The sequence below is a fragment of the Sylvia atricapilla genome, chromosome Z (assembly GCF_009819655.1).
Source record: "Sylvia atricapilla isolate bSylAtr1 chromosome Z, bSylAtr1.pri, whole genome shotgun sequence".
Lineage (NCBI taxonomy): Eukaryota > Metazoa > Chordata > Aves > Passeriformes > Sylviidae > Sylvia > Sylvia atricapilla.
The window spans coordinates 71,228,434-71,247,725 of NC_089174.1; the positions used below are offsets into that span (position 1 = coordinate 71,228,434).

Consider the following 19,292-nt stretch of genomic DNA (forward strand, 5'->3'; position numbering starts at 1 on the left):
GATTTTATCTGCCACCCCTTCTTGCTACTGCACTCAACCTCCAGCTGAGTTCTCTGAGCCATTCCTCACATTTGTGCATCACCCCCTGGCCAACACTGCTACTAATAAATGTGTAACGGTGTTGTGATGCAGTGAGGATTCCTACTAAGTGTCCACTACCAGATTATCTTTCCATCTCAGGAACTGACAAAACACATGCAACTGCAAGCTCTGCAGAGGTTAGAAAAAATAACTCTGAATCTCATCTGAATCTCAAAATAAGACAGAAGATGACTAAATCCCAGAAATGACAGCTCGGCTTCAACAGACTCCACACATTTCCTTTGTTGTATTTTGTGGCACAGACTTGATTTGATGTCAGACTTTTCATTAGTTCAACAGCAAGTGTCAGCTTTCAGAACATGCATGTTAAGTACTAAATAAGATTTTTATTTTGACATGCTCTTACGAATATTAAAGAAAAATGCAGGCACCTAATCCTACTAACACTAAAAAGTAGAGAGCTTGAAATGACCATAACAATACCACTGGTTGCACAATGAACTTATTAGAGAAACAATCTCTTAAGGTCAACACTCAGTTTAAAAAAACCTTTCCAGATTATTTAAAGATAAACAAAAGCCAATATGTTCACTCAGTTTTATCACACTTCTCCACAGGAAACACTAACCTGTACGATTATAGGAAGAGCTCACTTTGGTGCTGGGCTGATAACCCAGGATGTGAATGCAGACACAGTAAAGACAGTTCTCATCTGTGTGCTCCTGGAGCCCGGTGTCCTCGGTACCTTCTAGGAACTGACAGGCATCTGAACGGCTGGTGTTCATTATTTCTGTCAGACTGATCTGCTGGCGGAGCATCTGAAAAGGGCTTTTGACAACATCACTCCCACCTGATGGAAGACCTGTAGATGAAATTCAATTATCAAAAAACTCCCCACAAAACCAAGCAACCAATACTAACTCTATTAATTAATTTTCACTTCCAAGCCTTTTAAGGCTGAGGATGGAGTGCATGTGAAGACCTATGGAGTTTTGATGGGTTTTTTTGGTTTGGTTTTTTTTTGAGTGGTTAAGCTCCCAAGAGTGCTAGCATTTGAGAAAGAGAGAAAGTTTTAGTCTCAACTTACTGTACGTTACGAAACATTGCAAAGGACAGAATGCAACCTCTAAGTACACACTGTAAGAAGGTAAGTGGTAAATCCTGACACGGTAACAACATTAACAATACCCACATAACACCAATACATTACCAATTTTCATACTGTCAAATGAGATTAATACAACAATATACCAGATGTTGAAATTACACATGCACCAATGCAAAAACAAACACAATTTAAAAAACTGTAACTTAGTGGCCGTGACAGGAAGAAACTAGACTCAGCAATGCAGAAACAAGCAGAAGACACTTTAGGGACATGCTCTTCCCTGGGTAGAAAAAACAAACAAATACAATTTTGAACAAGAGTTACTTAACACTGAACCGTAGCAATCTACAGAAACACACTTCCAGCAAAGGCAACTTTGTGTATAGGGAAAGGGAGAAAAACCGAAATGTAGGACAACAGCTATCTCAATAAACTATTAAACAAACAGCGTCAAGCCTTCCTTTTTTCAGTTGAAAAAACACATACTAAGACCCTACAGATTTCTGACTTCTCTGGACTAAATAGGAGGCACATTCCAGAGTAAGCCAAGCATTAGAGCACTTGCAATTCCGTGTCCCATCACTTTCATTGATCAACTGTCATGGACACATCTCAGAAAGACAATTTACTTTCTGAAATACACATCTAACACTGTGGTAAGTTGCTCTAAATGAATGTGTAATCAAAGGGATATAGTTCAATATGTGGCATTCATATTTTTCTAAGCTTAAATTTTGTTACTTTATGCAATTCTAAAAGCATCACTACCAGACTTTGAGCAGCATTATCTCATGTTATCAGAAATGTGCAGGCTTTCCTCCTTTATTTTTTAGAGCAGGACCAAATTTTGAAGCAACACATTAGCTCAAACAAAAAATCCCAGGGAATTAATGGCCTGCTATCCTGATTACAGAAAACAGTCCTCAAAGCTTTACAGCTAAAACAATGTTTTCTGTAAAGAAACATTAACAAATTGATCAACAACCAACCCAATATGCCAGTAAACAACAGAAAGCTACAGGAGAGGAACCAGTACCTCCTGCATCAGATGTAAAGACCCTAGATCCCTGCTCATCAAATGGAGGTGTAGTTTTCTTCTGGAAATATGGAGTTTCCTTTACCTGGAATACACAAGAAAGAAAATCGATTTTATGAGGAAATTAAATGTTTCCTATTTTTCACTTCAGGAAAAATATAAGAGGAAGAAATTAAGAATGAGCTCCTAAGTACAAAAGAAAAGACAAATGAGAAAAATATACATTTGTGAATGAACATTTATTAACAAAGGCTCATGAATAGTTAAGAAATGTTAAAATGGTGGTGGACAAGCTGTAAGGAAACCAGTGACCCACAAGGGCCATTCATAATCTGTCCACGATCATGCTACACCAATGGAGATCTTGGGAATGCAGTACAAAAGGCGACCAGGACATTTAAAATGCTGCCTGTAGGATGTAGAGCTGATGTCTCAACTACAGAAAGATCTGAGAGGGATGAAATGACGTAACAAATATGCCGCAAAGACTGTGAAGGAAAGAGAAAAAGTAGTCATTTTACAAAGGAAAACCAGAAGCAGACACATGATATGACATGATTTTGCATCATGTTTAGCAATTTATTTGAGATTAGTAAGAAATTTATTTAGATTTGAAAGGCAAAGACTAGTTAAAATAAAGATAAGGTAGTCCACTTTTACCTTTGACATAGAACACATCCTGGTTTTGATAACTAAGTAACAGAATATTAAGCCCTATGATGCATCGGTTTGTTAAATGGGAATGTCTTTCCACTGAATAGAAAGAGGAAGGGATTTGCTAAGACACTGAAAATAATATTTTCTAATTTAAATACATGCATCTTCAAAGTTAAGACAGTGTAATTTAATACTATAATGACATATATATAAAAATAATCTATTATTTAATATTGATCACGGTAGTAGAGTGTGATTATGCACATAATTTATAGGTGACTCATGAATATGTCAATTATTGGTTGGCTAAAGCAGAATTAACAAATGCACACAGACTATGACAATTTTAGCAAAAAAGCCAGATGTCTACTAAAAATCTTGTGACAGCAAATTTGTCACCACTTCTCTAATAGTCTTTGCCATTATTTGCTTTTAACATAAACCAGTCTAATAATCTTACGTAAACAAGTCAGAACAGTTAGAAAAGAAACTTTAGTCCAAAATCCATTTCTTTAAAGTACCACATCCATTTTTCCTCATTTCCCTAGATTTAAGCTATTCTGATGAAAAGTCAACAGTTGACTGCCTTTCAGTATGAAAATGCAAAGGAACCAAGTCAGTTAACACATACATACCTGGAATATTTCGTTGATATCCACTGGGAGAGCAAGGCCAATATAATCATCAGAGCTACCATAGGTAGCATTAGAAACCATGGAGCGAACGGAGGAGGAACGCTGAAGTGTGTTTTGGTTAATAGGACTTAATAAATCTTCTTTATCTAACGAAGCATAACTTAAAGCTTTCATGAACCTGTAACATGGAAACAAATAAATCACAATTGCAGTTCCTCTCTCATTCTGGCACATTGAATCTTAGGACTGCTTCCACGAAGACCATCCTCATCTTCCCATTGCAGATCTCAGAGTCTGTTAGGACAAATTATAGTTATAGGCATATTGCTTCTTTTGCCTCATATTGTCTTGCATGGTTTGGCAGTTCCTGGAGTACAAATTTCTTCTTTATAATTCTTGGCACAGGAACTCCTGCCTGTCCTGCAAACTCATGCATTTTCTTCAGCATTCTAGCTTTGAATACAGCCCAGACACAGCAAAGAAAGACTTGGGCTTCTAAACTACTAACTACCTAATTTTGAAATGTACCTATGCACTGAACATGTATTTCCTGGATATTCACAAATTCTGAGCTGAGCAGGCACATCCCTGCAAAAGGCACACCTTGAGCCTACAGTGATACAAGGAACATTTTTTCTCCCGTACTCCAAAGGAGCCACTCAGCAGGTCACCCAAGCATGGAGAAAGTATTTGGTCAACATGAACACACAAAGAAAAACTTAAACCTGCACAGTGAGTGGAGCTGACTGTGACAAATAGCTTGAATACAGAAAGAAATAGGACTGGAAAAGGAGACAGGAGAGAGGAGGCTGGAGAACAAGCCCTAGGTGCTGACCAGAGCCCTAATGATGGAAATTTCACATTTGGCCACCTGTCATTTTACTTTTCATCAAACATAAACACCTAAGAATGCTTTCCGATAACCAATCTATGTAGATGGTCTATATGCATGGGCTGAAGCTTCCTAATAAAAATACACACCTCAGGAACAGTGAATTTTTACTGCAAATTATGACACACTGGAGGGTAAAGTGAACATTTGAATTTTTGACTTTTGCCTTGGATGAAGTTTTCTATCAATTTTTTAGATGGGTAACAAAGTGTTCACTTACCCCTATAGATGGGATTTATACTGAGATAAAATTAAATTATCAAAGTTTGACCATGGAAGGTTCAAGAAATTATTATGCAATGGAAATGCACAAAATACAACTGAGAGGATATCAGTAGTTTTCTTGTTGGTAATTCTGACCAATGCTAGTGACAGTAGCAGTGGACTCACAACAGGAGTTAGACCACAGTTCAAAAAAAGAGGGAAAAGACCTCAAGTTGTGCCAGAGGAGGTTTGGATCGGATATTAAAAAAAACCCTTCTTCACTGAAACAGCTGTCAAGCATTGGAACAGTCTGCCCAGGGAAGTACTTGAGTCACCATCCCTGAAGACATTTAAAAGATGTGTAGATGTGGCACTTAAGGACATGGTTTAGTGGAGGACTCGGGCGTGTTGTGTTAATAGCTGGACTCAATCTTAAGGGTCTTTTCCAACCTAAATAATTGTGTAACCATAAAACTCAAAAAATTATTAACTGTATCAAATGCTTAATAATAAAACATTCTATAATTACTCTCAACAGAAATTAAAGATAGAACTCCCTGCTTTTCCTAGAAAAGCTAACAGATACAGCATCAGCAGTGATAAACACCACCAAGTTTTCATGAAAGAATGTCTGCAGGCAATAGGGTGAGAGCCACCATCTTAAGATCTAAGATATGCACGTTAGTATTTCTGGCTAGTTTTTAAAGACAAAGGTGGGAAATTCAGCCTCACAAAATTTACTCATAGAAAAAGGCTTTTTAACCTTCTTAATAAAAAGAACAACTAAAAACATCACAAAAGTAAATCTATGACTGTTAGTTGCTACTAACACATGAACTTTTGAATAAACCATAAATAAAAGTTTTCTGAAGACTGACAGAAAAATTGATTTGGCAGTTAAAAAGGACAAAATTTTTCTTTCTACTTTATTTTTAAAAAGCACATAAGGACAGTTTTAGCTGGACCAGTAAACATACTCTGAATTTATTAGTAAATTATAAGAACCATTATTTTTTAGTGGGGACACAGCATAACCAGCAAGAAAAACACATGTACTAGTTTCACTGCAGTCTTTCCAGTCAATTATATTAGCAACTAACACAATCTGAATCTCTCTTTGAGTATTCATGTCTGCAATTATTTAACCTTCTCAGAGATACAAGCACTACAGACATTTCAGTTCAGTGTTAAGCAGGTCAGCTCAAATCCTTGACTCTGTCCACTGACACAAGAGAACATGAACAGCTAAGCAACAGGAATAGTCAGTATGACACGACGTGAAGGATCAAAGTCCACTGCAGCAAGGCTCTGCACATTAAGGGCATGACTGCAAGGAATGGTAAAACATTACTTACAGCCGTTACAGAACCTGTACTACCACTGAAATGACACCCACCTCTTTCTGCACTAGCACAGGATGCCAGCAACAGCAAGGAATGGCACTTCCAATTTCTAGGACAGTGAGGGGGAGCTACTGTATCACCCTTAATCTAATCAGCGTACTCAGTCTAGCTCTAACTTACTTCAACAAAGGCATTTTCCACGGCATCTTCCCAGAATGACGTGAAAATACCAATAAATGGATGTTTCTTTTAATCAGGACATATGCACTCAACTGTGTATGAGGAGGGCAGCTCAAGGACCGAGCATCTGCTTTTTCTGCAGTACGCAGATGACTTATGTATCAGTAGTGTCCCCTCCCTCCCACCCCTTCTCTAATTTGAGAGATAAGGTAAGAACAGAGAAAAGAAGTGCCTTTTCCATTTCAACAGAAATGTGAAAATCTAATGCACTAGCTAAAAGATGATGTGAAGGAAAAATTCCATACAAGAGCTTTAAAGGGCAGGTTATTAAGCAGTGACTGTTGCAGCTGGGAACAGTGTCAATGTAAAGAGCTAGACATCTTATGTAACTATCTAATTAGTCTTCAGAACATCTAATATTGCTCAAAAATAAAGAGGTGACACTGCCATCTAAAAATAAACGCTATGAGTAAAATCTTTGATCTGCTGTAGCTAAGAACCCAAGCTGACGTTCCTATCAGTGGTAGTAGTATCTTATCACCGGCCCCAGTGCCACAGTGAACACAAATATAGCATATTGGCAGAAGGCCCTGTCCTAAAACCTCCCCAAGTGACACAGGGAAAATTCTCTTCTGAAATATTGCTCTGACTTCATGAGCAATTCAGCGTGTTTGCAACTTCAATGTTAGAAACTTTAATAATGTTAGCAATGTAACTGCATTTTTTATATTATAAAAATTAAAACAGGAAGCAAAAGTGGTAAAAGGAAATCTTTTCATTTGTCAACAGCACCACCATTATGAAGGATTGAGGAGAGCTATGAAAGCTGGGCTTCTCTGACAGCACTTACAAAGTTGAGAATTATCCTTCTGTTATTTACTTAATACCAGTACTGCTTTCCTTTACTGAATTAGGAATCACCTTGCAACAAAAACAAATAAAATAAATTTTAAAAAATTAAATAAATAAAAATATCAGAAGACATTTAAGTTGCTCTTACAGCACTCAAGTAAGAAATGAGCCCATAATAATGTCTTACCGGCTTGGGGTTAGTCGAGAATCCAGGCTGCCAGACTTCATGGTGATAGTGTCAGTAAACAGCACATCTTTTGCTGGAGATGCCAGGGCTTCTGAGTGAGACAGCGAGGGATGCATCCTCTGCTGCTGCAGGCGCTTTAGTGTAGCATAGCCAAATGCATCTCGAGAACTTGTGTAGCTGAAGTTATAGTCAGCAAGGCTTTTTATCGTAGCAAGAGAAGGAGCTTTAAGAGACTGGGCTCTTCTAGGAAGGGTATGAGAAGACCCTGGTGGAACCAGGGATACAGAGTTGGATTTTGAGAGAGGCAGGTGGTTAGACTGTGGTGTTGAACAGTGACTTGGTTTAACTGTTTTTGTGCTTACAACAGTACTCAAACTTCCGCAGTCAGTATCGACATTCGTAGTGTCCACACCTACAGTCTCTCTTGAAGGGCTAGAGCTCATTGAACTTATGCCACTTGTTGTGGTATCTGTATTAAAACTTAAGCTACGGCTCTTAAAATGTGTTTGTGTAGTACCATCTCCTATTAGCCTTTCTTTGCTTGTGTTTTCCCGATGAATTTCATTTCCGAGACCTTTTGGCAGTTTCAAGTCATTTTCTCCAATACTCTGAGTACAATCAGTATCTTCCACATGCTTACTTCCAACAAAAGAAGTTTCTAATCGTAAAGTCTGGATTTTTGGAACTCTGAAAACAGGGGTCAATTCTTCCCCAGGAGGAAAGTCTATGCTACCACTAGGTTCTGTTACTGTACGATTTCGCCTCAGGCCTGATTTACTGTCAGATGACGTCAGCTTTCCTCCTTTTGGATCACTGCTACTTCTGTGTTTTTTATTAGGTAGAGTAAGAGAGTTTAGAATGCGATTTTTCACAAGTCTGCTAGAAGAAAAGAAAGGAAAGGGACTACGGTCTTTGTCCTTTGAAGGTCCAGGTCTGTCATAAAATATTTGCTCTGCATCCTCAGTAATATCCAGGAAGAAAGTACTGGTGGAAGTACTACCAAAACGGTCATCCTCCATGATGAACATACCTGAAATTATACAAGACTTTGTCACACAAAATAGGCATTTCTTTAAAGTCTATAAACTATGTTGCAATATAGAGCAATATTCTACAGAAGCCCAGCTTGGGGTCCATGCAATTTACTGTAACTTTAGTTCGTCTTTTTTTCTGCAGAACTTGGTGCAAATTCACTATCTCGAGGAGTAAGTGAGCTGAAGATCTCATTGCTTCAAAAGAAAAGCCACACTATCTTATTTCAGTGCAAACATCCAGCTACTAGGATTACAACCTAAGAACTCCTTTAATGATATCTAAATATGGCATCAGTCTTAATTTAAATTCCAAGTATCCATAGAAAAAATAAAATACTTTAGTACTTGAAATACACAGTAGTTTAAATACAGCAAAATTTTGGGGGTGTGTGTACATCTAGAGAACATAAACACTTATTTTATAAGATATTCCTTTGAGGACAACCAAGTGTATCTTTATACCTAAACATGGTGGTTCTGCAACATGCTATAGCAAACTGCCATGACCTAACATAAAAATTAATAACTTAGCTCACGTGAAAATTTTTCTTCTACACCAAATGTGAAGCTAAGACACTGCTTTACTCCCTCTGACTTGTCTGCATCTCTCTGAATGGACATACCTGTCCTACTGGTTGTACTGTTTTATTGCAACACCACCTTTGCACAATTGGTTTGAATCTCATCCTGCCAAAAGGTTGGTAAGAATGCCAAAATATTGTTTCTGGTGGGTTGGGCTCCTGGCAGGGTTTTTTTGTTTGCTTGTTCATTTTTCTCTTGCTTGCTTGTTTTGGTGTTCTGGTTACTTACTTGATGGAGCAGATTCACTTTCACTGTTGTGCCTAGAACTGGTAGACTCAGAGTTTAAGCTAAGAGTGCTGGGTATTGAAGAAAGTTCATTGCAGAGCTGCTCCATATCATCAGGGACCACTGGCCAAGGCTGTCTACGACTGTGTCTCACTGCATCCCAGTTGTGATGCTTCAAAATGTCACATCCTTGTTTAGTTTTGGCTATTAGACCAAGCACGTAGACACAGGTTCTGTATTTAATGTATATAAAGAAAAAAGAGCAACAATAATAGCACCTAATTAACTAAACTTACTTCACATTTGAAAGGAAACAGTTTCAAAGCAATTCAAGAGAAATATCACAAAACTTACAAATAGTATACTGCTATTTGAAAATCAATGTAAGCTTAAGAAATTCATTAATATATCTGAGAACAAGATACTATTAAAAAATAAAAATTATCACAAGAGCCTGACTACATGAAGTAGGAAAGTACCGTTTGAAAAAAAAGGCTACACATTAATGTACTAACAATATTTTATAAAATACCATCTACTTATGCTTTTAAATATTTAAAAAATATATTTAATAAAAAAGATGGAATAATAAATTCTCACAGAGATATAAGCAGCAAGCACTTTGTTTTACAGAACAGGAGAAAAGTTGTTTCCACCTTTTTCATAGATTTGTTTACTGCATGTTCTTTCAGACTTCCTACACAATTTTGCAGCTGCACAGAACTAAGGCTGATCATCAGTGACTTTAGTAACTAGTTTCCAATAAAGTACAAATCTGTACTCACGTAAATCAGATAAAGCTATCTGAAAACTGATCACAACTACCATCTGTAAGTTTTATGTATAGATGAGATACACATACCCTCTAACAGACAGAACCTCACAATGCTGAGCAAGTGCCATTATATCAGGAATTACATTCTCTTCTTGAAGTAAGTTAAGACCCCAATTTGATGATCCGATATTGCCCTGGAATGAAATTTGTCAAGTAAGTTTTGATCTTAATGTGATCTGCAGCACTATCAATGTAAAGCTATGACAATTTTGTTTGTTGGTAGTAGAGTTTGAAGCCACATCTTCTCAAAGCACTTAGAAGATCTGAGTATCCTTTCTAGCATTTCCTAGCTGTGCTAATACAGAAGAGCCCTCAGCACACTGTGTATAATAACTAAAGCCACTCAAAGTTAGAACTACTGTGTATTCCTCACTTTTCAAGTCCTGCTATAGCCTGCAGCATGATCTTGGTTTATTCATTTTACATTCCTCTTACACAGGCATCTTGTTACATACTTACAGTACCTTCCAGTAATAGTCACCTTGGACAAATGTTTCAAAATTAACTTCGGGGAAGACAAGAAGCACATTTAGGAGTGTAGCTTGGATACACACCAAAACTCGATTTTTGCCTGTCCCAAGTACCAGGGTGTCGTGACCACATGGATCAACACTGGCAGCCAACATCCTTGCACAAACATTAAGGACTACCACAGTAAATACATTAAACTCAGACCATGGCAACTTTTAACCAGTCCCATACTAATAGTCATATGGCAATGTGTTATTCTTATTTGTTAAAAAGAAAAAAATACAAACTGATTATTAAAAACCTCAGAACGAAACAGGCACAGTGAATCATTTTAAACTGAAAGTATAGTTATGGAACAAAATTCCAACTTGAAAAAAAATCACACAGTTTTTGAAAAAAACCCCTAATTTCTAATTTTTATAAAATTTTACTTAGTTATTTAAGAATCAACAGTTATAACAGAAACTAAACAACTGCAAAACTTTGTAAATATATTACTAACCAAGGCCCAAAGGGCTGCTTTCAGCTGCTTAATTCCTTCCCACTTATCCAGCATTGGGGAACGAACAGTGTAACTTAGATCTGTAACAATACTCTGAAGGAGAAAAACAGAAAAAGAAAAAAACTATGAATAGGAGACTTCAGTCTAACAGGTTCTCTAGCATTTATAGTAGAAGTTAAAGCAATAATTTAAATCATGCACTGTAGGAAGAAAGTGGTAGTTCTGGAATAATAACCATAAATTAACAGCAGTGATAATGCAAACGAAAATTTTAATGAAATCACAGATTGCATGAAGTTAATTTAGGTATTATAAAGATGACAGATTAGTCAAACTAACACACTGCAATATATACATTTTTTCTCAAACTTTACAAAGAGCATCTTCAATTCATTAAATCATTTTACTAACCCACATAAAAAGTGAATTTAAGCAATTATGGCTTAGGTTTTGTTTTCTTAGATTCTCAAAATATTAGAAAGATTTTACTCCCTCATATTCCATTTTTGTATGCTTAAAAGGATAGTTTTACCACATGTATAACTGTCAATAAACAATCCAAAAAGAATTTTTTCTATTTATGAATTGGCTTTCCATGCAAAGATTTTGCTAGTCATTTTAAGAAAAATGTTGAAAGGTATTTTGTTGATATTTCAGTGTCAGGAAGGAATTTCACATGAGATTAGATGGCAGACTGTCTTCACAACTTAAGACTCATAATCAACTTCTTCTGCAATGCCTATTTAAATATCTCTTTTAAAACCTTTTTTCAAACGTTTTACAGTGAACTTTAAAATATTTAAAGTTGTAAACAATTATTATCCTCACCTGAGACTCCAATAAATGGCAGCCTGTCTTATGGTGCACCAGTTGACCATAAAGGTGAACTGGCAGGTAGACATGTGGTCGCTGTAATCTGGGAAAGAGAAACATACATAGGTTTCCCAACACTTCAAATATTTTATTCTAAAAGTAAATTACGCTGCAATATAATACAATGACTTACCCTTAATTTTTTTCAGAGAATTCTTTTGAGGAATTTAGAAAGGAGCAAATTGTTTCAATTGGAAGGGATGTACAATCATCATCTAATCCAACAGCCAGACCACTTCAGGGCTGACTAAAAGCCTGTTATTAAGGACACTGTCCAAATGCCTCTTGAACACTTGAGAGGCTCAGGGTACTGACCACGGCTCCAAAATGCCTGTTCTTCTATGTGACCACTCACAACTCTTGTAGTAAGGAAATGCTTCCTAGTATCCAGTCTGAACCTCTCCTGCTTCAGCTCTGAACCATTCCCATGCATCCTGTGCTTGGATGCCAGGGAGAAGAGCTCAGCACCTCCCTGTGCCCCTCCCTTCCTCATGAGGCTGTGGAGAGCAGGGAGATTACCTCCCAGCCTCCTTTTCTCCAAAGTGGACAAGCCCAAAGACTTCAGCTGCTCCTCACAGGAGGTTCCAGCCCTGTCTCCTTCCTCAGGACAGGCCGAAGGAGCTTCCCCCGCTCGGCGGCGGGGCCCAGCGGAGGCCGCCCCAGGCCGAGCCCAGCGGGGCCATCCCCGGCCCGGGCCGTGCCGCGCTCCGTGCTCTGGGATGGGCTTTGTCCTCGGGGCTGCCCGGCCACCGCTGACCCGCCTGAGCCCGGCACCGCCGGCCCCACCTCCCTCACAGCTGTCCACACGCTCCTCTCCCGCTTTACCCCTGTGCCCGGGGTCACTCCATCCCGGGTGCAGAATTCAGCATTTGGACTCGGCAAATTTTACCCCAGTTACCGTTGCTCACTGCTCCAGTCTGCCTAGATCCCTCTGCAAAGGCCTCTTGTCCCTCAAAAGAATCCACAGCAGGTCCCAGTCTGACCATCAGCAAACCTGCTACTGGTGCATTCACCCTCAGCATCCAGATCATTGATAAAAACTGGCCCTGGATAGGAGCCCTGAGAACAACATTGGTGTGACCAGTCACCAACCAGATGTTGCCTCATTCACTACAACCCTTTCAGTTCAGCCTTTCAGCCAGTTCTTCACTCATCACACTGTGACCCTGCTCATCCCACAGCCTGACAACATGTCCAGAAGGACTCTGTGAAGAACAGCATCAACAATCCTGCCAAGATCCAGGAAAACAACATCCACCACCTTTCCCTTCACCCAAGAGATGGGTGACCTTATCATAGAAGGCTAATAATTTAGTTTAACTGAAAACTTTCCCTTTGTGAACCCATGCTAACTATGATGACTGCATTGTTCTTCAAATGTCTTTCAACAATACCCAGTATTGGGTATATGTAGAAGTAACCTACGTAATTTTTCCAGAAACTGAGGTTGGACTAACAGGTCTGTACTTCTCTGGGTCTTCCCTTATGTGCTTCTTTGCAAACTGGAATAAACCGGTTAGACTCCAGTCAGCAGGGACTTCCCTAGACTCACAAGACTTTTGTTTTTGTAGATGATAAGAGATGGGTCTTGATACATCTGCTAGCTCCCTCAGTACTGCTAGGGTAGTACTGACGAGGCTAGTCCCTCAGCCTTGTGGGAACCAGGCTGACCTGGTGAACATTCAACTGACACAGATGGTCCTCCCTAAAATGTTAGTGTCCACAAATGGAAAGTCAGAGTTTCCACATTTGTGGACCTCTGGCTCAGGGAACCAGGCAGCCCAAGCTCTATCAATATTGCTGAAGACTGAGGCAAAAAACACACAGAATTTTAATTCTTTTCTGTTTTCCTTCATCCCTGTATGTCAGGTGACCATCTCATGCAAGTATTGATCCAGTGTATCCTTCAGACTTCCTCCTTCTTGTTGTACGACAGAACATTGCTACGTTTCAGTCCTGAATGAGCTTTGGCCTTTTGTACCTTCTCCCAGTTTATGTGAATCACAGTTTTATAGTCTTCCTGTGAAGGGTAACCTATAAATCATATAATTTCTTTTTCCTCTTGAGCTCCATGAAGAGTTCCCTGCTCAGCTAAAGTGAATCTTCTTCTGTCCTGCTTGCTTGACTTACAACACCATGTGATTGCCTACTCCCGTGCTTCTGAAAGACAGTTCCTAATGATGGACCAGCACTTCTGGACTCCTTGACCCTCAAAAATGTGCTCTGCTAAAGCAGCTCCCCAAGTTTGCTCTCCTGAAGTTCTGGGTAGCAATTCTGCTGTGCTTTGTCTCATTACATTGAAGATTTTAAACTTAACCATGCCACGATCACAGCAGCCTAGAGAAACCCCCTCCATTACATCACCCACAAGCCCTATATTCACAAACAGCAAGTTTGTGAAAGAGGAGGGCTTCTTTCCTAGCTGGCTCACTGAGTATCTGTGAACGGAGTCTGTATCTCCTACAGACTTTCTCCTACAGAGAATTTCCAAGGCTGTTTATAATTGCACTACGGTACTTGCACTTGATGCCTAGAAGTTGAAATCTTCCACAGGAAGCCCATAAGAACAAGAGCTACTGATCCAGAAGTTTCTCCTAATTGTCTATAGAATGACTCATCAGTACTAACATCCTGGCTGAGCAATCGCTAGCAGACATCATCCACTACATAATTTCCTTTGTTTTCCATCCCCTTAATCCTCACCCAGAGATTCTCAACCACATCACCACTAACTGTAAGGGCTGTATAATCAAACTTCTTCCTTATATAGAGTGACACATTCATCTGCCCATCCCTCCTGAAAAGCCTGCAGACCTCCATTCCAGCACTCCAATAATGGGACTCAATCCACCAAGTCTTAATAAAGTGAACAGAATTCTATTAAAGCTCTAAAACTAATTACATAAAAGCTGTGAAATAAATTATGTTAACACTCTGGGAGCTAAGCAATGCATCCAGTTGATCCTGTGTGTTTCTCATACTGTGCTGACGTACTGCTCCAGGAGCAGAATAAACCGAAATCCTGTTGGAACCCCTCTCCCTCATACATTTCAGTTTACAGTTCTCCAGTTTACTCTCTCTTCAGTTTACTCTCTCTCTGATCAGTCCCACCAGCTTGTGCCTCAAAATGCATTTTCCCAAATTTACCTTTGGTTGCTCCGACGAACATAGTTATCCCCATCAACAGGCTTGCGGTATGTTGTAAGTGCTTCATTAAGCTGTTCTTCAATCAATTCAACATATTTTAAGTTATATTCCTGTAAGAAGACAGATGAGGGCTGACACAGTACATTTAGTGGTTTATGGTGTTACAGCATGAGACTTTATAAGGAAGAAATAATTGAGGAAAGTACCTTAAGAAACACTGAATTTTTTTATGATCTGAAGGCGGGGCTCAAGAAAATGAATGCACTTCACACATACAGTGAGTTTGCAGAGCCAACAATTGATTTCATAATTATTTCAGGGAATTTGTTAAAAGAAGAAAGAAATACTTCACATCTGACAAACTCAATTTCAGTATATCATCATGCATTTCAGTACTCAAGAAGTGACACTTGTAAAAAGTTAGCAACAGGAATGCAACCAATCTCTTATCATCAATTATAAAACCAAAGTAACATATGGAGAGTTTTATGCAAGTTATGACAATAATGAATTTTTCTTAATGGTCATGTATTCCTCTTTACTTCCTAACACCATCAGCCAATTCTGTCTTCATGAGCTCTATGTTTAATTGCCAATAACCAGAGATAACAGGTATCTTGAAAAGTAGCATTCCTTTGCATACTTCTCTAAATAATGACCTTCCACAACAACTGATTTTAAAAGGTCACTACATTCCTGAAATACTTGCTGAAAAATCAGAATTATATAAAGGTCTTGGTAAATCAAAAGTGCTCAGGTACAGAGAAGCTGTGGAACTCTAAGTCTCTGTCAAACTTTCCCAGCAAAAAATGTTTTGTCACCGATGCAATAAATGTATTTGCATAAGCTTTACAGGTACATTAAAATGCAATTATTTTTAAGAATCTCTGTTCTAAAACTATGTATTTACAAAACTCCTCCTAATATCTAGCAAACTTTTTCTTCTTAGCATTACCTTTTGCCACTTTTCCATTTGTTTTGTTACATAACCTCTTTCATTTAGATACGAAAACCCTTTTGGGATAGACAGAAATCTGTAAAAAGACATGAGACAGTTAACATTTTAATTTAAACAGCTCCCAGACTTTGAATAAAAAGAACATTTATTTGTTTCCACAGAGTGAAGTCAAAAAACATATGCAACATTTACCTTAGAAGTAGAAGCAAACCCTTGTCTCCCAGATGAGAAAGAGCTGGTTTCATTTGGATAAGGGCATGAAGATTGGCCTAAAATAATTAAGAACATATGAAGAGTACTTGAGCATTATATAATTCTGAGAACTGCAATAACTATGACACTCTGCTTGCAATGAAGCAATATGTTTTTCACAAGAAGTACCAAATGCCAAATTATTCCTAATAATACCAATCTGAGGTATCTTCTGTCATTAAATATAAATTACTTTACAAGAAGTATAATGAACAAAATAAGCTGCAACGCACAATCCAGAATTCTCTGTTTTCTTGTAAGCAATATTTCAGTAGCTTCATCAAAGGGGCCTAAAAACTATTTTAAGTCCATCAATGATAACTGAAAAAGGAAACCAGTAGCTTCTTGCATATTTGTACTTTGCTACTAGGGAAGGTAGTGGGAAAGTGCATAAGAGCAGGATAGCAAAAAGAAGTTAAAAAGAGAAGGGATGCTTACCTTGTCTTCACATGCTTCATCTAGAATATCAAGTGCCTCAGACGAAATAGTTTTATTTTTATCATGTAACTGGGTCACCAGTAACTCAATCCCCCAGTTGCTGAAGAACTCTACATTAGCTCTCAGCAACACTCTCAAGTGTTTTGTTGCATACAACCTGCAGCTCTGCAAAGTAAGGAAAATGTTTGCTTGAATGGAAGAAAAATAAATGCCTTAAGTTTTAGCTTTTCATATCTACTTCATCATAACTAATGGCTAATGATTTTCAATTCCTAAAAATACCTTCCAATTACTGTATTTTGCAGCAAGCAACTGTGATACACACCTTATCTATTTAAATTTTTTAAATTATTTCTATCTTAGCAAATGGGAAAATTGAATCTAATATCACAAGTAAATTGGTCACTGTAAGTGTCCAATCCTATCTCTTTTATTATTGTACAATTGTATCTTTTGAAGAGAATTTAGAAGCCAATTAAAACAATTACAGTCAGTAGGGAGCTTCATCTTTCAATGAGTCATTCCTTCAACCTCAGCTGCCTTCATTACCTTCAGAATCCACTCTTTATCCATAAGAATCATACCACTGACAGTTTCAGAGAAATACTCTCAATTTAGGTCCTCCTCTTCCAAAATACAGCGAGATATAAATCTAGTACCTACATTTTTCTCTCTAGTATCTACTGTAGAACACATTCTGTCTGTTCAGAGGACAGAAACAACTTCATTCGAAGTAATGAACATTCTTTCCTAGTAACATTTCAACTTCTTGTCATCTATCTCCCTGACATCACTGCTTGCTTGTCTAACAATATTACCTTAAAAGTCAAGTTTGCTCTCCCAAGTCCACCTGTATTTTTTTATCCACACTCACCTTTGATTCAGAAGAATAAATCCCAACGCCTATTTCTGCACCATTCCAGTAGCTATAGCATCTACTTAGTTCCAATGCACTGAGTTACCTCAATCATTATCAGAACAGTACTGACTTCTAGAATGCTAACATGCTTTGTTCTGCTGGAAATACAGATTTCTATTTGTGACAACAATGCCTTCACAACTGGTTTAAGATGCCATTGACCTAAACAATCACAATCAATTGCATTTAATTATACATATCAAGACTTTAGCCCCCATCTTACATCAGAGAAAGCTGTATTTGAAGGAATTCATTTCTTGAACACAAATACAATACAGGGTATGAAGTTTACAACATATTTAAAAGCTACACTTGTAGGAGCTTCAGTTCTCTGAATACAAAAATGAGAACCCTTCTCAAACATAACAGCTTAAAAATAAAGTCATAAACCTTGAATAATCAAGTAAATGTGTGGAGGATAATAAGAAAGGAACTTAAGCTGAACTGAACTTACATCAGTAGCTGCTGTCAGGATTTTAGAAAGGATGACTCTTGCCAATCCATCTCTGCTATAATCCAGACTAGAAACAGTCAATTTTAACAAGTGATCTTGGTTCTTCAAAGAACAAAGATTAAGAAGACTGGAGGCATGGAAGGGGAGGAAGAAGAAAATTAGTATTTGAACTCACTTGAACTATCAATAATTTAAACTTAAGTAGTTTGAATTATACTTTTATTAATATAAATGCAGAATACAAAGTATGTTCTTGTATAAAATGGAGGAACTTTAAATTGTTTTACATATAAAGTCAAATAGGGATGAAATAATGCACTGAACTGCAAGGGGCAAATCCCAAACCAACACCTTTTATAATGGCTCTGTAAAAATGCTGTCAGCATAATCAATGATTATAAGTATAAAAACTAATGCCCATGAAGCTCTGTGAACAATTCTTCATTGAAAAACATTGTGTATACAGCCTGCCATTAAGTTAGTCCTGCTAACTGTCTCTATTTTATTGTACACCAAGTTTTCTAAGCCAGTTAAAAGGTTGCTTTCTAAACTTCAAGAAAATCAACAATAAAAGATAAAAATGAGTATACTGAAACACTTCCATTTTTACTTAAAGTTTATTACGTGTTGATAAATTAGTACCTAGTCACCAGCCAATTTATTCCCAAAGGAAGCTAAGTTTATTTGTACTGAACAAAGTTTTGAGCTTCAGAACTTCACTCAAATATACTGATTTGAAGGTTAAAGTGCAACAAACATCAACATTTCACAAATAGTATGGCACCTGCCATTTTTTTATGGTTTGTGTGTTTTGAGTTTTGTTTGTTTTCCTATTTCCCCCACACTGCATTTTTCAGTACACTATAATTCTTCCTGATACTGATCTATGTCACGCAGGTGTGGATAGGAAACAGTAAGCAGTTTATGCCATAATCACCTCTGTCTGCTTAGTAATGACAGACTAGAAGGCCATAGGAAAAAAAAATGGGAGTCTTTACATGTAAATACACCAAAAATAAAGTTTTCAGCTTTTCAGATGGTGGCCCTCACAGAGTTTAAAATTTGCACTACTATTACACTGCAAGTACAGTTCAAGCCAAATAAAAGCACTCACCACTGAAACACATTACATTTTTCAAGCATTTTCACTCCATGAGGGTGACAAGATAAAGTACCAAAAAACAGGAAGTAGTGCTGGCTAAGGGTGTTCAGTAACCCATTATTCTGAAGACTACGTTCAGGTTTCATGCCTGATGAAGAGTTGAGCCAAAGTACAATATCTTTAACCAATTCCTCCAGGTAACCTTGTCCATCCTAGCAAAATAAAGAGGAACAGCATCTGTCAGTAGTAGAAATGTGTCTTTTCTTTACTGAAACTCATTAATTTAAATTTCTTAAATGTACAAACACAACACAGAAACAAAATAGAAATGAAGGCTGGAAAGCAATTCAGACTAAAGAAAAAG

General features: G+C 37.7%; 1 protein-coding gene across 2 annotated transcripts in view; it reads right to left on the reverse strand.

The window, feature by feature from the left end:
- The window catches only part of RICTOR (RPTOR independent companion of MTOR complex 2), a 75,648-nt gene that overhangs the window by 7,309 nt on the left and 49,047 nt on the right, over window positions 1-19,292 (reverse strand). For both annotated transcript variants that reach the window (XM_066338684.1, XM_066338683.1), the window contains exons 21-34: window positions 18,941-19,140; window positions 17,827-17,953; window positions 16,454-16,618; window positions 15,956-16,032; window positions 15,761-15,839; window positions 14,806-14,915; window positions 11,614-11,701; window positions 10,786-10,878; window positions 9,840-9,946; window positions 8,981-9,210; window positions 7,137-8,166; window positions 3,479-3,656; window positions 2,187-2,271; window positions 671-904 (exon numbers count right to left, since the gene is read on the reverse strand). In XM_066338684.1, the coding sequence (XP_066194781.1) occupies window positions 671-904; window positions 2,187-2,271; window positions 3,479-3,656; window positions 7,137-8,166; window positions 8,981-9,210; window positions 9,840-9,946; window positions 10,786-10,878; window positions 11,614-11,701; window positions 14,806-14,915; window positions 15,761-15,839; window positions 15,956-16,032; window positions 16,454-16,618; window positions 17,827-17,953; window positions 18,941-19,140 (2,803 nt within the window). The remainder of the gene's footprint in view (window positions 1-670; window positions 905-2,186; window positions 2,272-3,478; window positions 3,657-7,136; window positions 8,167-8,980; window positions 9,211-9,839; window positions 9,947-10,785; window positions 10,879-11,613; window positions 11,702-14,805; window positions 14,916-15,760; window positions 15,840-15,955; window positions 16,033-16,453; window positions 16,619-17,826; window positions 17,954-18,940; window positions 19,141-19,292) is intronic.